The 19,195-nt window shown below is 42.4% G+C and overlaps 1 protein-coding gene across 1 annotated transcript; it reads right to left on the bottom strand.

The window, feature by feature from the left end:
• Positions 1–1,899: 1,899 nt before the first annotated feature.
• Positions 1,900–19,195, bottom strand: slc37a2 (solute carrier family 37 member 2). The gene is made up of 18 exons (XM_063203961.1): positions 18,555–19,195; positions 17,832–17,913; positions 17,579–17,669; positions 17,312–17,390; positions 17,074–17,209; positions 15,301–15,377; positions 13,890–14,056; positions 12,986–13,023; positions 12,704–12,859; positions 12,148–12,238; positions 11,968–12,030; positions 10,725–10,810; positions 8,993–9,041; positions 8,624–8,697; positions 7,826–7,904; positions 5,709–5,806; positions 5,144–5,208; positions 1,900–2,485 (listed from the first exon to the last, which is right to left on the bottom strand). Exons 1-18 carry the CDS (start codon positions 18,611–18,613, stop codon positions 2,470–2,472), a joined length of 1,506 nt encoding a protein of 501 aa, XP_063060031.1. The 5' UTR covers positions 18,614–19,195; the 3' UTR covers positions 1,900–2,469.

Genomic DNA, 19,195 nt, shown 5'->3' with positions numbered 1-19,195 from the left:
GCAAATGTCTTGTTCATGCACAATAAGGGATTTATTACCAATTAGACCTTAGTAAGGACCTAGTAGGCCTTAGCGTTTGCTTAGTACATGCCTTACAAGTTACTTGTGCAGGGATTAACATTGTATGTATTAGTGCTAATAGATGTATCCTTAAAATAAAGTGTTACCGATACAATTACAACACTTATGTTACAAGAGGTAAGGCAAAGCCAAGATCAATCACAGGACTTCATTAAAACATCAGTGTCTTTAAGTCCCTGAAGTGTGTGTAATTCACTTCAAACACTTACATCCCAGATGAGCTATTACAAGACTACACACAAACATCTCCAAGAGAACACATCATAATTACAAAGAGTGCTTTGAATCCCAAATAAATGTTTCTCACAGTAAATATTTTGTTTTAAGGTCAAAATGAATTACAAGTACCACATAAGATTCCAACAGAAATACAAAAGCGTTCTTCCTCAGCAAATAAAAATGCCCAGTCATGTCTTGAACATGATTGCTGGTACACCTGCGGATGACAAGAATGGAAGAATGACATAAAAGAGAGACCTTACCACACCAATGTCCGTGCATACATGTTAATGGCAATCGATGTTAAGTCAGTGACTTTGCAAAGGGGAGGTACTCATCACTGCAAGATGCTTAAATAAGGGCCCACTCATCCAGGTTGCCAAGGAACCGTTTCCATAGTAAGACAAGCTGTGGCTTGGGTTGGAGTGCAGGAAACAGGGCATGTCATCAATTTATCCTATTTTCAAATGTAACTAAACCATTTAGAGATGGCAGATTCAGATTTATCATAGTGCATTTTTTATACAGTACGTTTCAGCTCATTGAGAATAGGGTGTTGTGCTAGAGTTTAAGCAAGGATGTATAATATGACTTTATACATTAAAATTCCGATTAATAAGTTGCTATTTTACTGTCTCACCATCAGTCATGGTAGTGTACATCTACACAATATATATCAAGAACTTGATGTATTTCAGACCCCTGACATGTCACTCAATGTCAAACACTTTAAATTCTATGGTTATTATAATTTGATATTTGAATTTGATTAAGTATTTGAATTGGATGTTCATATGCATTCTTAACAACTGCTAAAACGATAATCTCCTACCTAGTACATAAGGTCATAAAAAGGGCGGCTAAAAATGTTTGCATTAGTTTTCAGCATCATGGGAAAACAATGAGTGACAGCAATCATTTTCCGCTGCAGTCACATTCACCCACAACAGTAATTATCACATGGCGTGTCATTCAGTGCCCACACGCACAAACATCACCATGGTTTTAAATGCATACCAACCACGTGATGGAACATCACTTCACTCACACATTTAAACCTAGGCATAGTTACGGCAAGTAAAAAAAAAAATATTTTGCACTTTTATACACAGTTGTACATTGCTGTAAATTGCAGAAATGGTGCTACAAAATGCAAGTGCAGCTACATATAAATGCCATCCCAAGTTAAGGATTAAAATTTCAGGAGTCATTAAAATTAGTTGTGGGATATATTACAGTAGGCTATATGGCAATGACAATCATTTACAGTTCTTTTAGTACGTGTATGTAGGAACGGTCCTTTTTGTGAGGCTAATAAGAACAGAACTCAAATCTTTGGACCTAATGTGCCAATACACAGCATCCCTTAAAAAATATATCTATACATACATTATTTTTGGGACCTGTACATTAAAATAAGTAGTGAGAAGAATACAAAATAGAAAAGTACCATGGATTTGGACAAATACTTCTGCTACATTACACGTGATGACAGCATGTTGAACTGTTGAAACTGCAGATACAGCATTTCTGTGAGTACACACTATAAAAATTAGAGATAGGAAATACATCAAAAATGAAGACCACATGAAAAACGAATTGCACAAAAGGCAAAATTTTAATCACAAAAGTACAACTGGATTTGAATCAAGCAGAAAAAGGGAGGCACATGAAGAGATAAATTAGTTTTGTAAAAACACTCATTAATAAAAATATTAATAAAAAAAAGCTCATATCCTCTCTTCAAAGGATTACCTTAAGACACGGAGGGCGTTAAAACTCTCGTGTTTATACGCAATATACAGTAAACATACAGTAAAAGCCTACCACCTTAATCATTCCAAAACCAGTCTGAAGTATGAAAAGTGTCTGTAACATGTTGCTAACAAGGGCCCGCAGCGTTACGGATACGAAAGTACCACCGTTACATAATACCCTGGCTACTCTGTCAGTGTCAATCTACACAGCTCTGCTCAAGAGCTCAGGAGGGGGGCCGATGAGCGCGACTGAGAAAGGCAAAAGAGGCACACGAGGTATTTGGTATTCACAAACAGCTTGGCTGGTGTCACTTCGGAAATTTGGTCCCTTCTTCTGATATGCTGCGTGATGATATACGGTCCCAGACAGACGGACGGGACCGGAGATCTTTTAGTGCTTCAACCTGCTTCCTCAGATCTCTTTAAACCTGTAACAGAGAGAGAGAGAGAGAGAGAGAGAGAGAGAGAGAGAGAGAGAGAGAGAGAGAGAGAGAGAGAGAGAAGGAATGTGAGACGTTTTCACGTTGTGGAAAATTACAGATTTTCAAAGCTGTGAAATTATGCGGCAAGACAGCACTGCACCTTTTCCCTTGCATTCCCTTCCTTCAGGGTAAGGAAATGGCTTTAAAAATCATGCGTCGTTAAAAGCCGCTACCCGGAAAACCACCCCTATTTATTATCTTCACCAAATTCTTCTTCTTTGGAAACATTCCATGCACACAGACAGCTGCACAAACAGTGAGAAGTACAGAGGTGACTAGAAGAACTCCACATCTCTACGTCAACTCTTGCTCTTGCTCCTTCTCCACCACAGTGTGTGAGACTACCAATATGGTCACTTGTGACTTCACTTATGGGTCTGGAAGCGAGTCCTAACTTTTAAAATGTGTTTTGCTATGTGGTCATCACCACATCCAGTCAGTGGCGGCCGTCAGGCAGGTGTCACAAACATAATTGACAGTACGAGGAGAGGGAGTATTCACCGTGGCTAGGGAGGCAGGATGTTAAGGGCTTAAACTTGGCAAATTTACTGCCTTTGTCTGTTTGACTGGCTTCAATGACTGTCCTTTTCTACCAGATCTATTGGTGCACACTGCACAGTAGCTAGGAATGTGCAACGACAAAAACACATTACATGGGCTGTAAGAATGTGGAGTTTTCGGTCTGCTACCAACATATTCTTTTTAAAAAAATATATTTTTTAAGGGCTTTTATGCCTTTATTTGATAGGACAGTCTGAGATGGTGACAGGAAGCGAATGGGACAGAGAGACAGGGTGGGATCGGGAAATGACCCCGGCCGGACTCGAACTGGAGTCCCTGTGGGCATGCAAGCCCAAATGTGGGGGGCTTAGCGCGCTGCGCCAGAGCGACCCCACCAACATATTCTTCACTTCATGTCTGTGAAAAGAGAAAGAATGCCAAGAGACTGCCGTAATAACGAACCAGAAATACAGTCCTATTTGGAGACAGTTCCAGCAGTTCCTTTCTGGATGGCGACATTAAATAACATTTTATTAAAGGATGGTTTTCGACAGCCCCCACATTCCTTCAATGAGACCCTAATTAATTCAGAATGACAGCGCAGGCCATCATTGGCCATTGTCAGAAAAGCCCCCATGCTGGATATCAGACCGGGTGAATGCGGTTGAGAATCAGTATGCCGTGAGAATGCAGCACCACAATTCCATTTGTTCCTAATGTGCCAACAATAAGAGATGGTGCACACATCAACCATCACATAGCTCCGTTTGGGCTTCTTTCTACTTATTTATGCATGACAATCATCTGTTTATTTACTCAACAATGGCCATTGGCAGTTGACAACCAACGGTCAATGTATTCTCATGAATATTGACAGGAACGAGATAAAACGGCTATTTGAACGTTTCCGCCTTGTGTGTGCACAGTGACTGTACTGAGTGGCCTCAATAAAACGGCATAACTGAAAAACAAATGAACATGCCTGGTTTGAAATAGCGAGGCCGTTTCAAGAAAGAGATCTGCATGCATAATGGGAAACATCTAATCTGAAGAGAGGAACTAACCTATTTTATGTCTACATAAGAATTGCCATTCTCTCCACTAAACAGTCACCCTCATCATAGAGTGTCACTTACTATACATGACTGCCACATGCACAGTCAGGCAGACCTGATGGTGACTAAGGGGCTGGTTTTAGAGCACATTATTTAATATTTATTAAATATATGGCACTGTGTTAAATTTTAAGGAGCCGTCTGACATCTCATTGTATTGTGTAAAAGGCTTTCTACTCCATTATATTCTACCAGAAGCTTTGTAGAATTCTTTGTAGTTAATCAAGTTATCTGTGACCTTGACATTGACCTCCTGTACAGTGTGACTATGCACAGAACAAGCACATTACTACTTCATCACCATGTATTAAAAGTCATTTTTTTAAACACAGTGGTCCATGTGAAGCCTTTGTTTTTACTTCAACAATCACTGCTCACGGCAAATGAAATCCCAAGTATCTCTTCTACCACATTTCGGCATATTACATCAGACCGGTGAAAAGGCAAATTTAAAACATAGATGTGTCAGCATTCAGGAAGAAATATCCATGTCTGTGCCCTCATTACCCATGCAGTCAAGTTTGTCATAGAAATAAATTAACTCTTCACTAGTAAAGATCATTTAAAAAAATAGCATGGACAAGTTAATTTCTTTCCATAACTGACATATGTTATGGATTCGTTACACACACACACACACACACACACACACACACACACACACACACACACACACACACACACACACACACACACACACACACACACACACACACACACACACACACACACACACACACACACACACACACACACACACACACACACACACACACACATATTTTGGGCTTCCGGGTCATGTAAAAAAGAATTTAAAAGAATTTAGAATTACAGAATACTGCAATAAAATCATATGTGTCTTCAGAAAAAAAGAGCGAAATTTGAATGACGTCATTTGGAGATAATGACATGGCTTGTGCATGAGGACCGTTAGGTGTCCAGAAGGCATCTGATTACAGTAGGAGGAAGTCAAGTGCTCGCTGCTCACCCTCTCATCCTTGTGTGATATCCACACCAGCCTCTTATCTCCTTATAGACCACCCGGGAGAGGAACTGGAGAGAGAGAGAGAGAGAGAGAGAGAGAGAGAGAGAGAGAGAGAGAGAGAGAGAGAGAGAGAGAGCGAGAGAGAGAGAGAGAGAGAGAGAGAGAGAGAGACAGAGAGACAGAGAGAGAGAGAGAGAGAGAGAGAGAGAGAGAGAGAGAGAGAGAGAGAGAGAGAGAGAGAGAGAGAGAGAGCGCGAGGGTGAAAGAGGGAGAGAGAATGGAGAGAGAGAGAAAAGGACAGAGAGAGAGAGAGAGAGAGAGAGAGAGAGAAAGACACACACACAGACAGACAGACAGACAGACAGACAGACACACATGAGGGAGGGACAGTAGGAGGGAATGAGAGCAAGAGAGTGAAAGAAGCAGAAGAGACAGTGAGATAGAATGAGCGAGAGGGACAAATAAAGAATGTAACAAAAAGTTAAGCTACATCTCATCAGCTTCATAAACACACACACGTAACAGCATAACCAGATTCACCAAGACAAACTCATGATGTGATCCTCACCAGACAGGCCAGCACGTCAGCAGAGATGAGCATGTAGAAGACGTTGTTCCAGCCCGTGGGGGAGATGACGCCAGCTAGCAGAGGGCCAAGGGCAGCACCTGGTGGACACAAGAGTAACCAATGCAGACGCTTCAGAGGGAGCCATCTCAACACAAGACAAGAGTAACCAAGGCAGATGCTTCAGAGGGAGCCATCTCAACACACAGCTAAACCCAGGGAGCCAACACCACACAACTGGCAAAAATATAGCCATAATCAGGCCTATGAATAAACGTTTTTCATCACTAGCCAATTTGGCTAGTAGATGTTAAATGTGAAATACCAAACATCACTCACTATCAGTCACAGTGGCTATCAATAGGTTTTCTTTTCTACCAGCCAAACTGAATTTTCACCAGCTTTTAGCCGGTTGGCTGGTGTTCATTTAGAGGCCTGCCCGTAATCCTAAATAGGCAACCACCTTAGCCATTGTGCAAATAGCAGTCTCATGCATGGGAACCCAAAGAGCCAATCTCATAATTGGTTAAGTGGAGTATTTTACATAACCTTTGGTCTATGGTCCTGTAGCGGGGTTACATTTTAAGAAATTATGAACAGGGGTGCATTTCTCGAAGCCATAGTTGCTTACTATGTTAGCTACTTTGTTTTTCACAATGCAATTTCCCATTGGCAACTACCCAAGTTGCTAACTGGCTAACAACTACGCTTTTGAGAAGCACACCCCTGGATTGGTAAAGAAATCTTGTTGCTAATAATAAATCTTTGTTGTAAATACTAATGATGAAGCAGGAAGCAATTCATTTTCAGCCCAGAGTGACAGAAGAAGAAATCTGCTTTGAGGCCATTTGGATGTACAACAACATGATGCAACCTCACAGTTTTCTCTGTAAAGGACAACATCATAATAAGAGCTTTTGGAAGGTTTACTTTCTAAGTATTGAAAGTCTAATCTGATTAAACTACATAGAATGCAAACACTAGCCAATTTGAGAAAATAGAGCTTACTGAAAGGAGATCTTCAGTATTTTGCACTTTACCCACTTTTCAGAGTTGCCCACAATGTGGGTCCCACCAACATTTTTATGCTTTCGTGCCTTTCAAAAGAAACCAATAGCATTTTCAAAATGGCAAATAAAACACAACAGAAGCCACGCTTCGCCACAAAACTTGTTATGGAATGCCAGTGTCCAATACAATTTAAATACCTTTTAAATATGAATGATAAGGGTTGTTTAAACGGACAGGATTGCACATAACCAGCAATTTTAAAGCAGTAAGAAACAACTAGAAACTACTCTATTGCATTGCTAAATACCAAACTTATCTTTTAAACCTGGCATTGTTCTGGCTGATGGAAAAAAAACATAGTGACCAACGCAAAACATAATCAAACACCAGTGTCCCTGGTCATCATGCGGTTAATGGGAATTGTCACTGCAGACGAGCTGAGGCGGAGGCCAATGAAGACAGACTGAACTAATCACCTTGGCCTGGCTCAATTAGTCTCCTCGCCTCAACACATTCCACTTCACCGTGCCAAATTCACCTCCTCGCCTCAGACGCTATTCTTGCGTCAATGCCAATGTCATAACAGGGCTCTTGAAATGTTAACAGGGTAAAAGTGCACGACGGCAATCTTGCTCGACGCTCTTTGTGATTATTAAGAGATGAGATGAGCTTGCATTGTCTCTTCAAAGAGAGAAATCCATTAAGGGTGATGATGAGCGCGAAAGTTACACAAAAACACATCAACGCAATGACATGAAAACTATAGGATTCTTTTTTTTTCAAAAGTGTATCCACTACTGTAGAGAGCCGTAGTCCTTTAGGGAGTTCTGGCTCCCTAAAATGGTTTTATTTTTGACATTTTCTAAACTCCACCTGTCACAATGGCCAAGCCCTTGCTTCTAGTCCGGCCAAGAGTAATGTAAATATTGTTTCTGATCTCCAGAAAAATCAGGAACTCCACCCACTTTATCAGAAACCAGTCAACCAGTAGCAAATCTAGGAAGGCGGGTCAACCACGCCATTTCGGAAACGTTAATTGTTATGCTCTTGGTCAGACCAAGTCTCGAAGAAATTTGAAAGTCTATGACAATCAGGCTACCCAGTTTTACCTATTGATCCAGTTCCATCGATGATGGCGGTCACCGTTGACAAAGCTCTGGAGTTACCTCTCAGACACTCGTGGGTACCCTACATGTGGAAAAAAAACAACAACAGCAAAAACATGTTAGTCTAACCCTTACGCTTCACCCGAGTACCCTGAGCATGGTACCATCCTGCTGCACTGCTCCCTTTCGGACTTCATTGGGGCTGACCCCTTGCATGGGTGAGGCATAAATGCAATTTTGTTGTGCGTTGTGTGCAGTGTTCACTTGTGTGCGCTGGAGTGCTGTGTCAATGATAATGAGAGCTACAGTTTCCCAGTTGGGCTTTCACTTCACCTTTAACTTTGCTTTCAGATGGTAGGGAGGTAGGTGGATGGGAGTTTGAGTGGTTGTCGGGTTTGCTTTCTACCGGTATTTCCTTGTGTGTGTGCCTGTGTCCGTGTGCTCAATGTCAATATGTGAAAATACGTGAACATTTCTTCAGTGTTCTTGAGACTCTCAGTATTCTTGAGTCTCTTGCAAAAAAATAACAGCAGTTCAAACTGCACTCCACAGCACACTCTCACAGTCACATGAGTCGAGGAAGCCTGACCCTCAGCAAAGCGCTCACAAGCAGCAAGAACCAGGAGGGAATAAGAGTAGCATGTGTGTGTGTGTGTGTGTGTGTGTGTGTGTGTGTGTGTGTGTGTGTGTGTGTGTGTGTGTGTGTGTGTGTGTGTGTGTGTGTGTGTGTGTGTGTGTGTGTGTGTGTGTGAGTGTGTGTGTAGTGAGGGACTCAGGTCAGGAGGGAGGTGGGGGGCTTACCAGGTCAGCTGACACGGCGGTGGTGATGAGGGCGTACGGTCCATTGACCAGGGCTCCGCACACCAGCAGCATACCTGGTGGAGGAGGAAAGGAGCCGGCAGCAATGGACGCCACACAGGTCACGTGCCAAGAGGAATCAATGGGAGAGAAAAAAAAACACACGCACACATGACGACAAAACACTGCCTATTAACATCATGAGTTGGTATCGCTTGGGGCAAATGTGGAATGGAATCAATAGCACGACTGTGTTAACGCAACAGTAATGGACATAGTGAATGGATGTGTCTGGATGACAGAACTTATTTCGCTGTCGGAATAAATTAGGAAGGTGAAACTTCGACGTAAATGAAAAAGAAAAAAACTTACCGATTGTGGTTGGCACGCCGTTCGCACCAACATGATTGTACAGAAACAGCTTCAGAGGAAAGAAAATAGCGAAACATTAGCAATCAACAAAGACAATTTATTTACCATGTGCATATTTGTACAGATACTAGCAGAAGTAAAATAAAATCCCTTCTGTATAAGATTTGTTTTAAAAAAAACTAAATAATAAAACTAGTTATAGCTACAATAACATGAACAAATAAATGCCTATAAGCAAGTTGAAAATAATGAAAATGAAAATAATATAGAAAATGATGAACTGGTGAACTGTATGGGAGAAGAAACTCCTTTCTGGTATGAAAAACACGATAACAGATCAGAGTTCCTGGGGAAACAAGTGTTGCCTTTGAAAGACATGGTATCAGGGTTCCCACTCTACTTCAGATATAAAATTCCATGATTTTCCATGACTTTCCGGAGCTAAAAAACTGAATTTCCATGACCACTTCCGTAAAAAGAAATTACATTAAAACGTATATAAAAGCGCGAAAAATGAAGATTGTCTTCACCCCTAGAGCTGACGCGAGCCAACACCAGACTTCAGTGGGCTTATTGCATTCTAGAATGTTGCAGATTACTGCGTGAAAACAAACTGTCTCTGGCGAAGAGTTGTAGTATAACCAGTAGGAAACAATGTTATAAACCAAACAGAAAAGGTTTTGCTTTTACACAACTGTTAAGAAAATTCCATGATAGTCCATGACTGTGCATGCAAAATCGTAAAATTCCATGACTGGAAAAACTTTTATGAAATTTCATGATATTCCAGAAATTCCATGACCCGTGGGAACCCTGTGGTATATTGGTGACCCTAGTGGATTAAGGCCTAGCGATTTTTTTTTTTTTGCCAGGGATAACTATTCTACGCAGGGGCAATCTTTTCCTTGCAGCAGCAGTTGGCAACTGTCCAGACAAGACAACATCCTAATAGCTGTTTGACCAGGGACCGCTGGTAAACGATGGCACGCTTACGGACCTTCCGTACATCTCCTCACCTACGCTCTAAAAGCAAAGGTAAACTTGAAGAGGAGGTGAAAGATTGCAGTCACGCTCTTTCTGGGCAGAGATAACACCACTTCTCAAAAATGCAGTCGGCGCCATTTGACACAAAAAAGGCGGCCAATTTCTCTTCTCACTTCACTCTCAAATCTGCCACAAAATCTGTCTGTATATCACTCCTCGTCACAGGAGGCTGATCTGAAAGCAGCCCGAGTAAAATGGAAAACTTTCTCGTCATAAGCTGCACTATTTTCATGAATTTGCAGGAGGAACACTGCTCGCAGACCACTGACCCACAAGACTTAGACTGTGATCTTATAATGGCATCTCAACAACAGGCAATCGAGCGGTGAAAGGGACCAGACATTTTCAGTCTAATCTGGCATGCATTTTACATGTGGCAGTGGCAGCCATCCCAGTGCCTTGTCCTTGCCTTGCCTTGTTACCTAGTTCCCACATTAAAGCCCCAGTCAGCAAGCTTTAATCTATTGGGTTGGGCAACATACTACCCTACACAATGTAAATCAATTCAAATGTAAAAAGAAGTAAACCGATTAAGTCTTCTATGACTAAACACTTGTGGTAGCAAGGGCAGCGTGTACAGAAACGTAGATTGATCAGAAATAATTCCGGTGGTAATGAATTTCTGGGGTCAAAGAAACAGTCCTGCATGAGGGGAATCTGCTGAAGTTGTCCAGCTGAGCGAACTCACCATTGGGGCAGCGAAGATCAGCATGACACAACAGGTTGAAGCCCTGCCCCCTGTGTAGTCAGACACCAGTCCAGCCACGATCCCTCCTGAAAAACAAACATCACAACTTTAACAGCATACATACATGCCGCCAGACTACAAATACTTTTTTTTTTTTTTTTAAATAGGAGTTTGCCATCGTAAAAAAGTAGCAATAATAATAGCTTTAGTGAAAGGTAATTTGCACTAAATGATTAAAGTGATGCTACAAAGAAGAAGAAACACTGAATAACCACCATCGTTATCACAATGGGTCTCATTTGTATTGCACAAAAAGGGTGTTTGAACTGCATTTACCCCTGCTGTTAATCACTATTAACATCAAAGTCCATTACCCTCTTCAAAAAAGACCCCTGCTTTTGGGAAGTTGGCTCATTTGATGTCTACCTCAGAGTTAGATAAGCAAACCCTTATCTTGTCTGAATGTAAAACTGCGACCAGCGGAAAACTTCCTTTTACTGTATGCGAGTGAGTTATATCAGCTAATGTAGAGGCTTGGCTAACTGCTGTGATCAACTCCCATTGAATTAGCTAAATGGTGGGGGCTGGCTAGGAATGTCAGTCTGGGTCAATAAACCTACTCAGAAGAGATAGATATAGCAATTCATTAATGGGTAACTGGAGGCAGGGGGGCCACTTGCGACCCACCGCCTCACTCAGTGCCGCCCACAGATAAAAATAATTAAAAATAATTACAAGAAAGATTATTTTAATAATAAGACGTTTTTTTTTTTTTTTTTACCACGGCTGATTCAATCCGTTGAAATAATACTGGTGGTCGACAGAGAGCTCTTTGCAAACAATGCAAACAATATCAGCAGTCAGTGAGCAACCAGTTGTAGCTGGAACTCCAACGCAAGCTACATTTGTTGCTATTCAAGCCGAATGCAATGAGTGGGACGCTGTTTTCCAACTATGACACTCAAATAATAAAAAGAGAAATCAATGAAGCTCTCTCTCATTTGATGTGTCAGATGGTCTCTGATGGTGGTGATGAAAAACTTTGGCTCTCCTAATCATGAAAGTTACCCGTCCCTGTAGTAATGCATTTTCAGCCTTTATTCTAAGGTACACAGAAACTAAGCTTCACTTCTCCAAACTTCATACCTTGTTCCTCTAAACGGCACTTTAATATGTACAGGCACAGACAATGAAACTGACAGTAAATGTGGATCAAACGTGAGAGGCAAACGTGTTATCTTACCCAGAATTCCTCCAACGTCAAATAACGTTGACATGTCTCCTGCCGACTTAGGGTCAAAGTCAGCTGCAAAAACAGTAAACACATGTATGTTACCCACAATTGTTAGCAACAATACTAAATTCGATAGGGAGAACAAGATGACAAATACAGTATGATGGAGAATCGAAAAGCACCACTTACCAACATTAGCAATATACAGTGGGAGCCAGTAGAGAAAAGTATAGCTGACCAACTTGGCAAACAGCAGACACAGAGAGAACTCAACAACACCCTGTACAGTGACACATGACAGAGGGGCGAGAGGTGGTTAGGATTTTACGTAAGGAATTTCAGTAGTAGTTCCATAAAGCCAGTCAACAGGGTAATAAACTGTATGTCTGGTTTAAATGAGAACAATAATGTGACAAAAATCAACAACAAAATAAACCTAAGAGGTTTAGTTTTGGAAGAAAACAAACAAACAAACACACTTTTAGACAGCACAATTAACAACATGGTAAACCCAACGGTGTTGAGCATTTTTTTAATGCAATGGGTTTTAATTCACATGAGGCAGCAATGGCCTGGGGAGTTGGTCTTGTGATCAGATGATTGCAGGTTGGAATCCTACACCATCCATAGCTGTTAACCCCTTGAGCATACCCTGTGCCTAAATAACTGTAAGCCGCTTTGGATAAAGGCCTAATCAAAGTGTAATGTGCAATGTGCAGAAATAATCTCCATTTGCCAAACTCACAGGTATTCTGAGGGCTCCACAGAAGCTGATGGCTTCGGCCTCCTCCTCGCTGTGTTCCACCACCACGCTGTTGGCCGAGGCCGGGGGAGGACTGCTGAAGATCTCCTCATTGGACGAGTTCCTCAGTAGGGGCTCCTGCTCCGGACTTTCCTGCTGCTGTATCATACATGCACACGGTAAGTACACACATACATATTTACATACAGTACAAATAGACATCGTGAATAGACATAGAAAAGTCTGTGAGCCATAAGAGATGGGGGAGGGTGGACGACGACTTACATGATGCTGTGGTGGTGTGCAGTTGACATCGTCAGGGTCTATATTGAGAGAGCGAGAGAGAAAATACAAAATGAAAACTATGCGTGTCAGTTTCTTGGAGATCACCATCAATGAGGTCCTCAGCACATGCCCTGCATGAGACTCTCCCGTTCAACCAGGTGTAGTTTTCTAAATTCAAACCACGAATTAAACTGATATGAAACTCCAATGAAACTGGAACTTGTAACCTACAGGAGGACATTCACACTAAACAATGAAGTATAAGCAAAGTTAACCAGGTTAAGTGAAAGCCCATTGGGAAACTCCAACTCCCATTGTCATTGTGACACAGCACTCCACAGCACACAAGTGAACACTGCACACTGCACACAACGAAATTGCATTTTATGCCTCACCCGTGCAAGGGGGCAGCCCTCAGTGGCGCCCCATGGGGAGCAGTGCGGCGGGACGGTACCATGCTCAGGGTACCTCAGTCATGGAGGAGGATGGGGGAGAGCACTGGTTGATTACTCCCCCCACCAACCTGGCGGGTCGGGAGTCGAACCGACAACCTCTGGGATGCAAGTCTGACGCCCTAACCGCTCACCCATGACCCATGAACACTAAGGTTCAAAGAAACTGATCTAAAACTAACCTGTGACCTATAAGGATCCACACATTCAACAACAATTACTATTGTTTAAAAGACTCAGGTCTCAGGTCACTAACTAAACAAATCTGGAACTGGAACTTAAGACCTATTGTACAATAGACAGGGGAAGTACTCTTACCATTATCTCCATCATTAGGCATCGTGTAATAACTGACATATTAACTACACAATATCATAGTACTAGGTGTTGAAATGACATCAGTAAGAGAACTTTACTTCTACTTTGTAAAACTCTGACAAGGTGACACTCACGCTCGACTAGGAAGAAGAAGCAGAGGACTCCGGTGGAGAAGATGATGATGCCGGGTACAATGAAGGAGAGGCCCCAGGCGGACGACACAAACACGCCGGCGATGAGAGATCCCAGGATGTTGCCCACCGAGGTGTGGGAGTTCCAGACTCCCATGATGAACCCGCGCCTAGAGGGTCACAGGAAGAGAAAGAGCAGACACGGTCAGGCAGGCATCGGCCATAGCAGCAACTTAGGATACCATAACAATAGCATACGTACAAAACTCATCACTCCCCTGGTGCATCACAGAATGACAGATTGAGAAGCAGCCGGGTTCTATTTATTGTACCTGACAGTTATTGTGTGTGTACACCAAAAGCAACCAAAACGACCAGAGCAACAGAAGTCATTATTTGTTAATAGAGGCTCTGTGAACTTCGCGACCAAAGCAAATTCGAGGGGGACAACGCGAATTGGGAGACCAGAGCAAATATCCGTGATTAACCCCTTAGCGCAGCACTATGGCTCTCTGTAATGTCATGGCAATGTTGTTATGATGTAGTTAAGCATTTTCAGCAAGTGAATAGGGTCGCCGGCGACCCCTGCTGCAGTAAGAGGCTACAAGTCTGCTAATGTTATGATAATGAGCTTTGAGGCAGTTTGGCGAAAATCAATCGGAATGTTCATATCTTTGAATGTCCCAGGATGACAAGGTAGAGCCGTTATGTGATTAGCAAAAAATCAAACATGTCAATATCACGTCCAGAGCGAACACAGCGAATCTGTGGCAAAACTTCAACAACCTCGGCTTCTTGGTCGCTTCGCAAGTACACATACCGTTTGACATCTATATCGGAGCTCCATAGGATACCATGACAATACCATACCTACAACCTGACTTTCATGACTAATGGGGCACCTAAGTCACTCCCTCTACTTCCTGGTTCATGGGGCAGGGAGAGTCAAAAAATAATTACTGGGCTTGAAATGAGTGGCATGAGCAGAAAAGACATTAGACAGGCACACTGACCAACTACCGGTACTAAAATTGATAGGCCTAGTGAATTGCAATGGCGCACAGGCACAAAGAATAGGTACTCTGTAATCATCTTGGCCACTGATTGTTCAGAGGGCATGATACTGTAATATAAGACCTGTAGTGAACGTCCCCAAGTGACCCAAGGTCATCCTCTAGACTTTATTACACAGTCACAGCTGTCCTTGTTACAACCAAATTGCATCGGTTCATGTCACGAGATGCAAATCGAGTGCATAGGAGACAAGTTAGTCTCAGTGTTGTAGGCAAGAAATAGAGGTAGTGATACTGCATGGTCATCGAGTCTACCATCGTGAGAAGGGGAGTAAGAGCGGAGGGGAGGGGGGACATGGAGAAGGAGAAATAAAGGGAGAGAAAAGCTAAAGCTCACTCACTTCCCCTTTCCGAACCAGTTTCCAACACAGGCAACGACGGCTGGCCATCCAGTCGTCTGCACCAGCCCATTCATAGCCTATATGAGAGCGAGAGAGCGAGAGAGCGAGAGAGAGAGAGAGAGAGAGAGAGAGAGAGAGAGAATCAATCACATGGTATTATGACAACACACTTCCAGACAGTCATTTGTTAGTGATTACCAAGTATGATCCACCAACAACTGTGTGGTCATTTCATCACAATTCTCTACGGCTTGATATTGCATAGTGCATACCATAAAATGCATGGAAATGGTGCGGCAAAAAACACATTATCCAAAAAAGGAACATAAGGGCTAAGGACTTAGTAAGGCTACTAAGGACTGAACATTTCAAAATGAAAACAGGATAGCAGGCCAGCACATTTGAACAGTGAACAGCTGACGTTGCTAATGAAAATGTAGAAATGACTATTCAAATGATGTCCACAGATATGTAAATAGATGTAGGCCAACTTTAGGTTTGTTACAACATAATTACTCCAAGTTTGGTCTCTGAATAGGCTCCAAGTAAACAGATCAGTTAGGAAGTTGGTTTACAGGACACAGCTATGTTTATATTCCAGTCAGACCACAGGTAGGTCATATTTACATAACTCTACAACAATTTGCTTGTCATTTACACCATACAAAACAGCAGTTAGTGGCACATCTCTGATTTTATGTGGCTGAGTTTGCTGTACTCAGACAGAAACTCTGGTCAGGGCTGTATTAAGATGCCCAGGGGCCCCTAAAATGCAGATTGTTTTAGGCCCCCTCGGAAGGAACATTTTGGGACAAAACTATAGGCGTGTTGTAACAATGAGTTTGGAATGGAGGACATCTTTTCCAACTTGTGGAGAGTGGTATTCAAAAGATTTGATTCTCTATTCAACCAGCAGATTGATTTTATAGTGTGTCTTGTGAAATTTCTGCAATAAATCTTTTTTTTGTATGGTCAGTCAGCAGCCTCCTGGTAGGCAGAGGCCTGTAGGCTGCAGCCATATCTAGCCTGGGCGTTAATCCCAACCCGCCTCTGGTGGTTCCTTCTTGTCGTGTGTCACAGACTGCCACGGCATGCCAAACATGTGAGGCAAGTGTTGCCACTTTGAGTCATGTGATGGTGATTTTCTCCCTGACGCTGTAAATCTCAGTTTCCTCGTCAGCGTTACAGACCCAAACATGTCGGGTCTATTCCTGCTGCTGGCGGTGGTGATTTCAGTTTGTGGTTTGTGGTTTTCAAGCGGACAGGCCTACAAAAACCTTCATACTTGCAAGACTTAAAACAAAACATTTACATTGCATGGTGCAATGCTTTCGTCCAGGTCAGCTATATAGACAGAGAGTGAAGACGCACAGTTGACCTGGACAAAAGAGTGGTACCATTCCATGTAAATAAATTAAGCGTGCTGTACAATTAATGTACCAACTTCACTCAAGCTGTGTGATCAGCTGTGCATGGCCGGACAATCCATAAGGGCCAGCGGTACAGTGCCCAGGGGCACCAGCTATTTTCCACCAGTTTAGGGCCACAAAATGAGACAAGCTTTACCAATACTTACTGAATAAATAGGGGGCACCTGAGAGATATAGTGCCCAGGGGCATCACATTGGCTTAATACGGTCCTGCAACTGTGGATGTGTGCCACCCTGACGAGTGCTACTAAATAATGTCTGTGACCCAGAGAGAGAGAGAGAGAGAGAGAGAGAGAGAGAGAGAGAGAGAGAGAGAGAGAGAGAGAAAAGAAGCAGAGCTGACCTGGACGAAGGCGTAGTACCAGATTGAGTGGATCTCCAAGTAGTAGCCGAGGCCGAAGAGAGAGGTGAAGATCCCACTGAGCACCATCCCGACCGTGAGGTAGTAACGCAGTGGCAAGCGCTCGCCGAAGATGCCACTATTGTGATGACAAAAACAACCCCACACCTCAAAATCAAACAGTGCCACAACATCCAAACTACACTAATGTCAGGTTTTGTATCTGAAAGTCTAGCCTTACCTGAAGAACATGCCAATTGCATAGGCCACAAGGAAGGAGTTGTCAACTGCACCAAACAGCGTTTGGTAGTTGTCCTGATCTGGGGATTCAAACGCAACATACAAGAGGTCATGCAGAGTTGGCTGCTAGTGTTATGCACAGTCTTTTACGTTGTTCTTTTTAGTTATGTTTGTTTCCCATTTGTTTAGCACTTTGAGTTGCATACCTTGTATGATACAGTGCTATACAAATACAATTATCATTATTATTAAAATTATTATAACTCACCAAAGGGCGCCCAGTCACACCAGGTGTCATTGTTGGTGATATTTACACCCGGAGGTCGAATTACAGTGGAACAGTTTCTGTGTAGTTGACTCTGACAACACAAGACAGACAAGACACAACCGACAGTTTTAAGTCCCAGACACAAGTTCATTTGTTGATGACTGTTTGGCAGGAATGAAACCTCACAGCATGGAACTGCACTGGTTTAACTTGAAATACATTGAAGGAGATGCACTGTGGATCTCACTCTTACCTTGACAACACTGATGGGCTTACGAGACAGATGATAACTCGTGTAGAACAGAAATGTGAGGAAGAGAATGAAGCCTCTGTACCTGATGGGAATAAAATGCATGCATGAGAGGAAAATTAAATACAATTTCTCCAATCAGTCTTTAGGCTGCACAAGACAAGAGTTCTTTATGAGGCAGGCATGGTAGCTTCCAGCAGACCAGTAGAGTTCTCCCCGTTGGTTATGAAAAGCGCATGGGGGGCATGGACTTCAGTTACTGGAGATATAATGCAGGCTCTGTGCTGTCTATTTACATATAGGCCTACAGGGAGGACCCAAGTATTAGAACTGAAATCCACTGCCAAAATTGATTGCATAATCTTACTAGAGTAGTCGTCTTGACTAGGCCCATATGGTATTCGAATCTGTAAGCGCAGAATGCTCATCTAGTGCGCTCTGAACATTGAAAGTGAGAACAAAAATACTGTGTGGCTGTGACTGTATCACGGCAAACTATTTCCGAGCTACTTTCATGTAGATCAAAGTAAAACTGAACTACTACCCCTTTTGTTTACAAATCAAGTAGTCCAAAAACCAGGTGCAAGACAAAAGGGTCAGACAATCATGGAAACAAAGTCGAATGTGTGCGGACATTCAACTTTGTTTACAATGGAAATCACCCATCATTGACCTATTATTTTTGTGAACAGCCTCAATAGTGTGGCAAAACATAGGCCTACTTACCAGCTGTCTCTGGAGAACGATGTAATGACTTTAATGCCTGGAGCCAACGAAGACCTCATCTTAAGTGGAGTTCTCTGGGCTCTTTGTCTTCTTTTATCAAAAAAGGCCTACCTCAAAACTTAATCAGCAAATAACCCATAATTGCAAAGGACGTGCCTAAAACAGACAGCCAAAACCAGACCTATCTGTCCTTAGAACGTGTAGAACTAGTCTATTCAGCCATGACTGAAAATAGCTTATCTAGATAAAATCAATGCAGCAATGGGCGAAAATCGAAATGAAGTATATTTTCTACAATAACTAAAACAGATTGCAACACTTAAACACGCAATCTCTCCAAAGACGCGCGATGCGTAAATTCTGGCGTTAAAAGACTAAATCTAAAAAAAAAGGTTAAAAGCTGTCCGTAGAGCTCTCCAAGTTGTTGTCATATACTTGAGCAAGCACCATCCGAATTTCCAAGCCTTTCCATGTTTACAAGCAGAGGTCCGTTGACCGAATTTAAAGTCGGCTCCTATTAATATTCAGAGACTGGTCTGACTCATCATGTGACGATTAAAAGTTCCTTGGTTTATGGAATGTAACCATAATTGTTTCAAAGTAGCCATTCCTGCTGTTGAAATCCAGGTCCCGACCAAAAG

The sequence above is a fragment of the Engraulis encrasicolus genome, chromosome 7, assembly GCF_034702125.1.
Source record: "Engraulis encrasicolus isolate BLACKSEA-1 chromosome 7, IST_EnEncr_1.0, whole genome shotgun sequence".
In the NCBI taxonomy this organism is placed as follows: domain Eukaryota; kingdom Metazoa; phylum Chordata; class Actinopteri; order Clupeiformes; family Engraulidae; genus Engraulis; species Engraulis encrasicolus.
Note: the sequence above shows the minus strand (reverse complement) of the source record. Positions and strands in the feature narration are given on the sequence as shown.

Coding starts and splice junctions, on each gene's coding strand:
- slc37a2 (XM_063203961.1), bottom strand. CDS start 18,613: ATGAGGTCTTCGTTGGCTCCAGGCATTAAAGTCATTACATCGTTCTCC. Junction 12,031..12,147: donor ACTGTATATTGCTAATGTTG/GTAAGTGGTGCT, acceptor CTGTTTTTGCAG/CTGACTTTGACCCTAAGTCG. Junction 8,698..8,992: donor CGGCGTGCCAACCACAATCG/GTAAGTTTTTTT, acceptor CTCCTCCACCAG/GTATGCTGCTGGTGTGCGGA.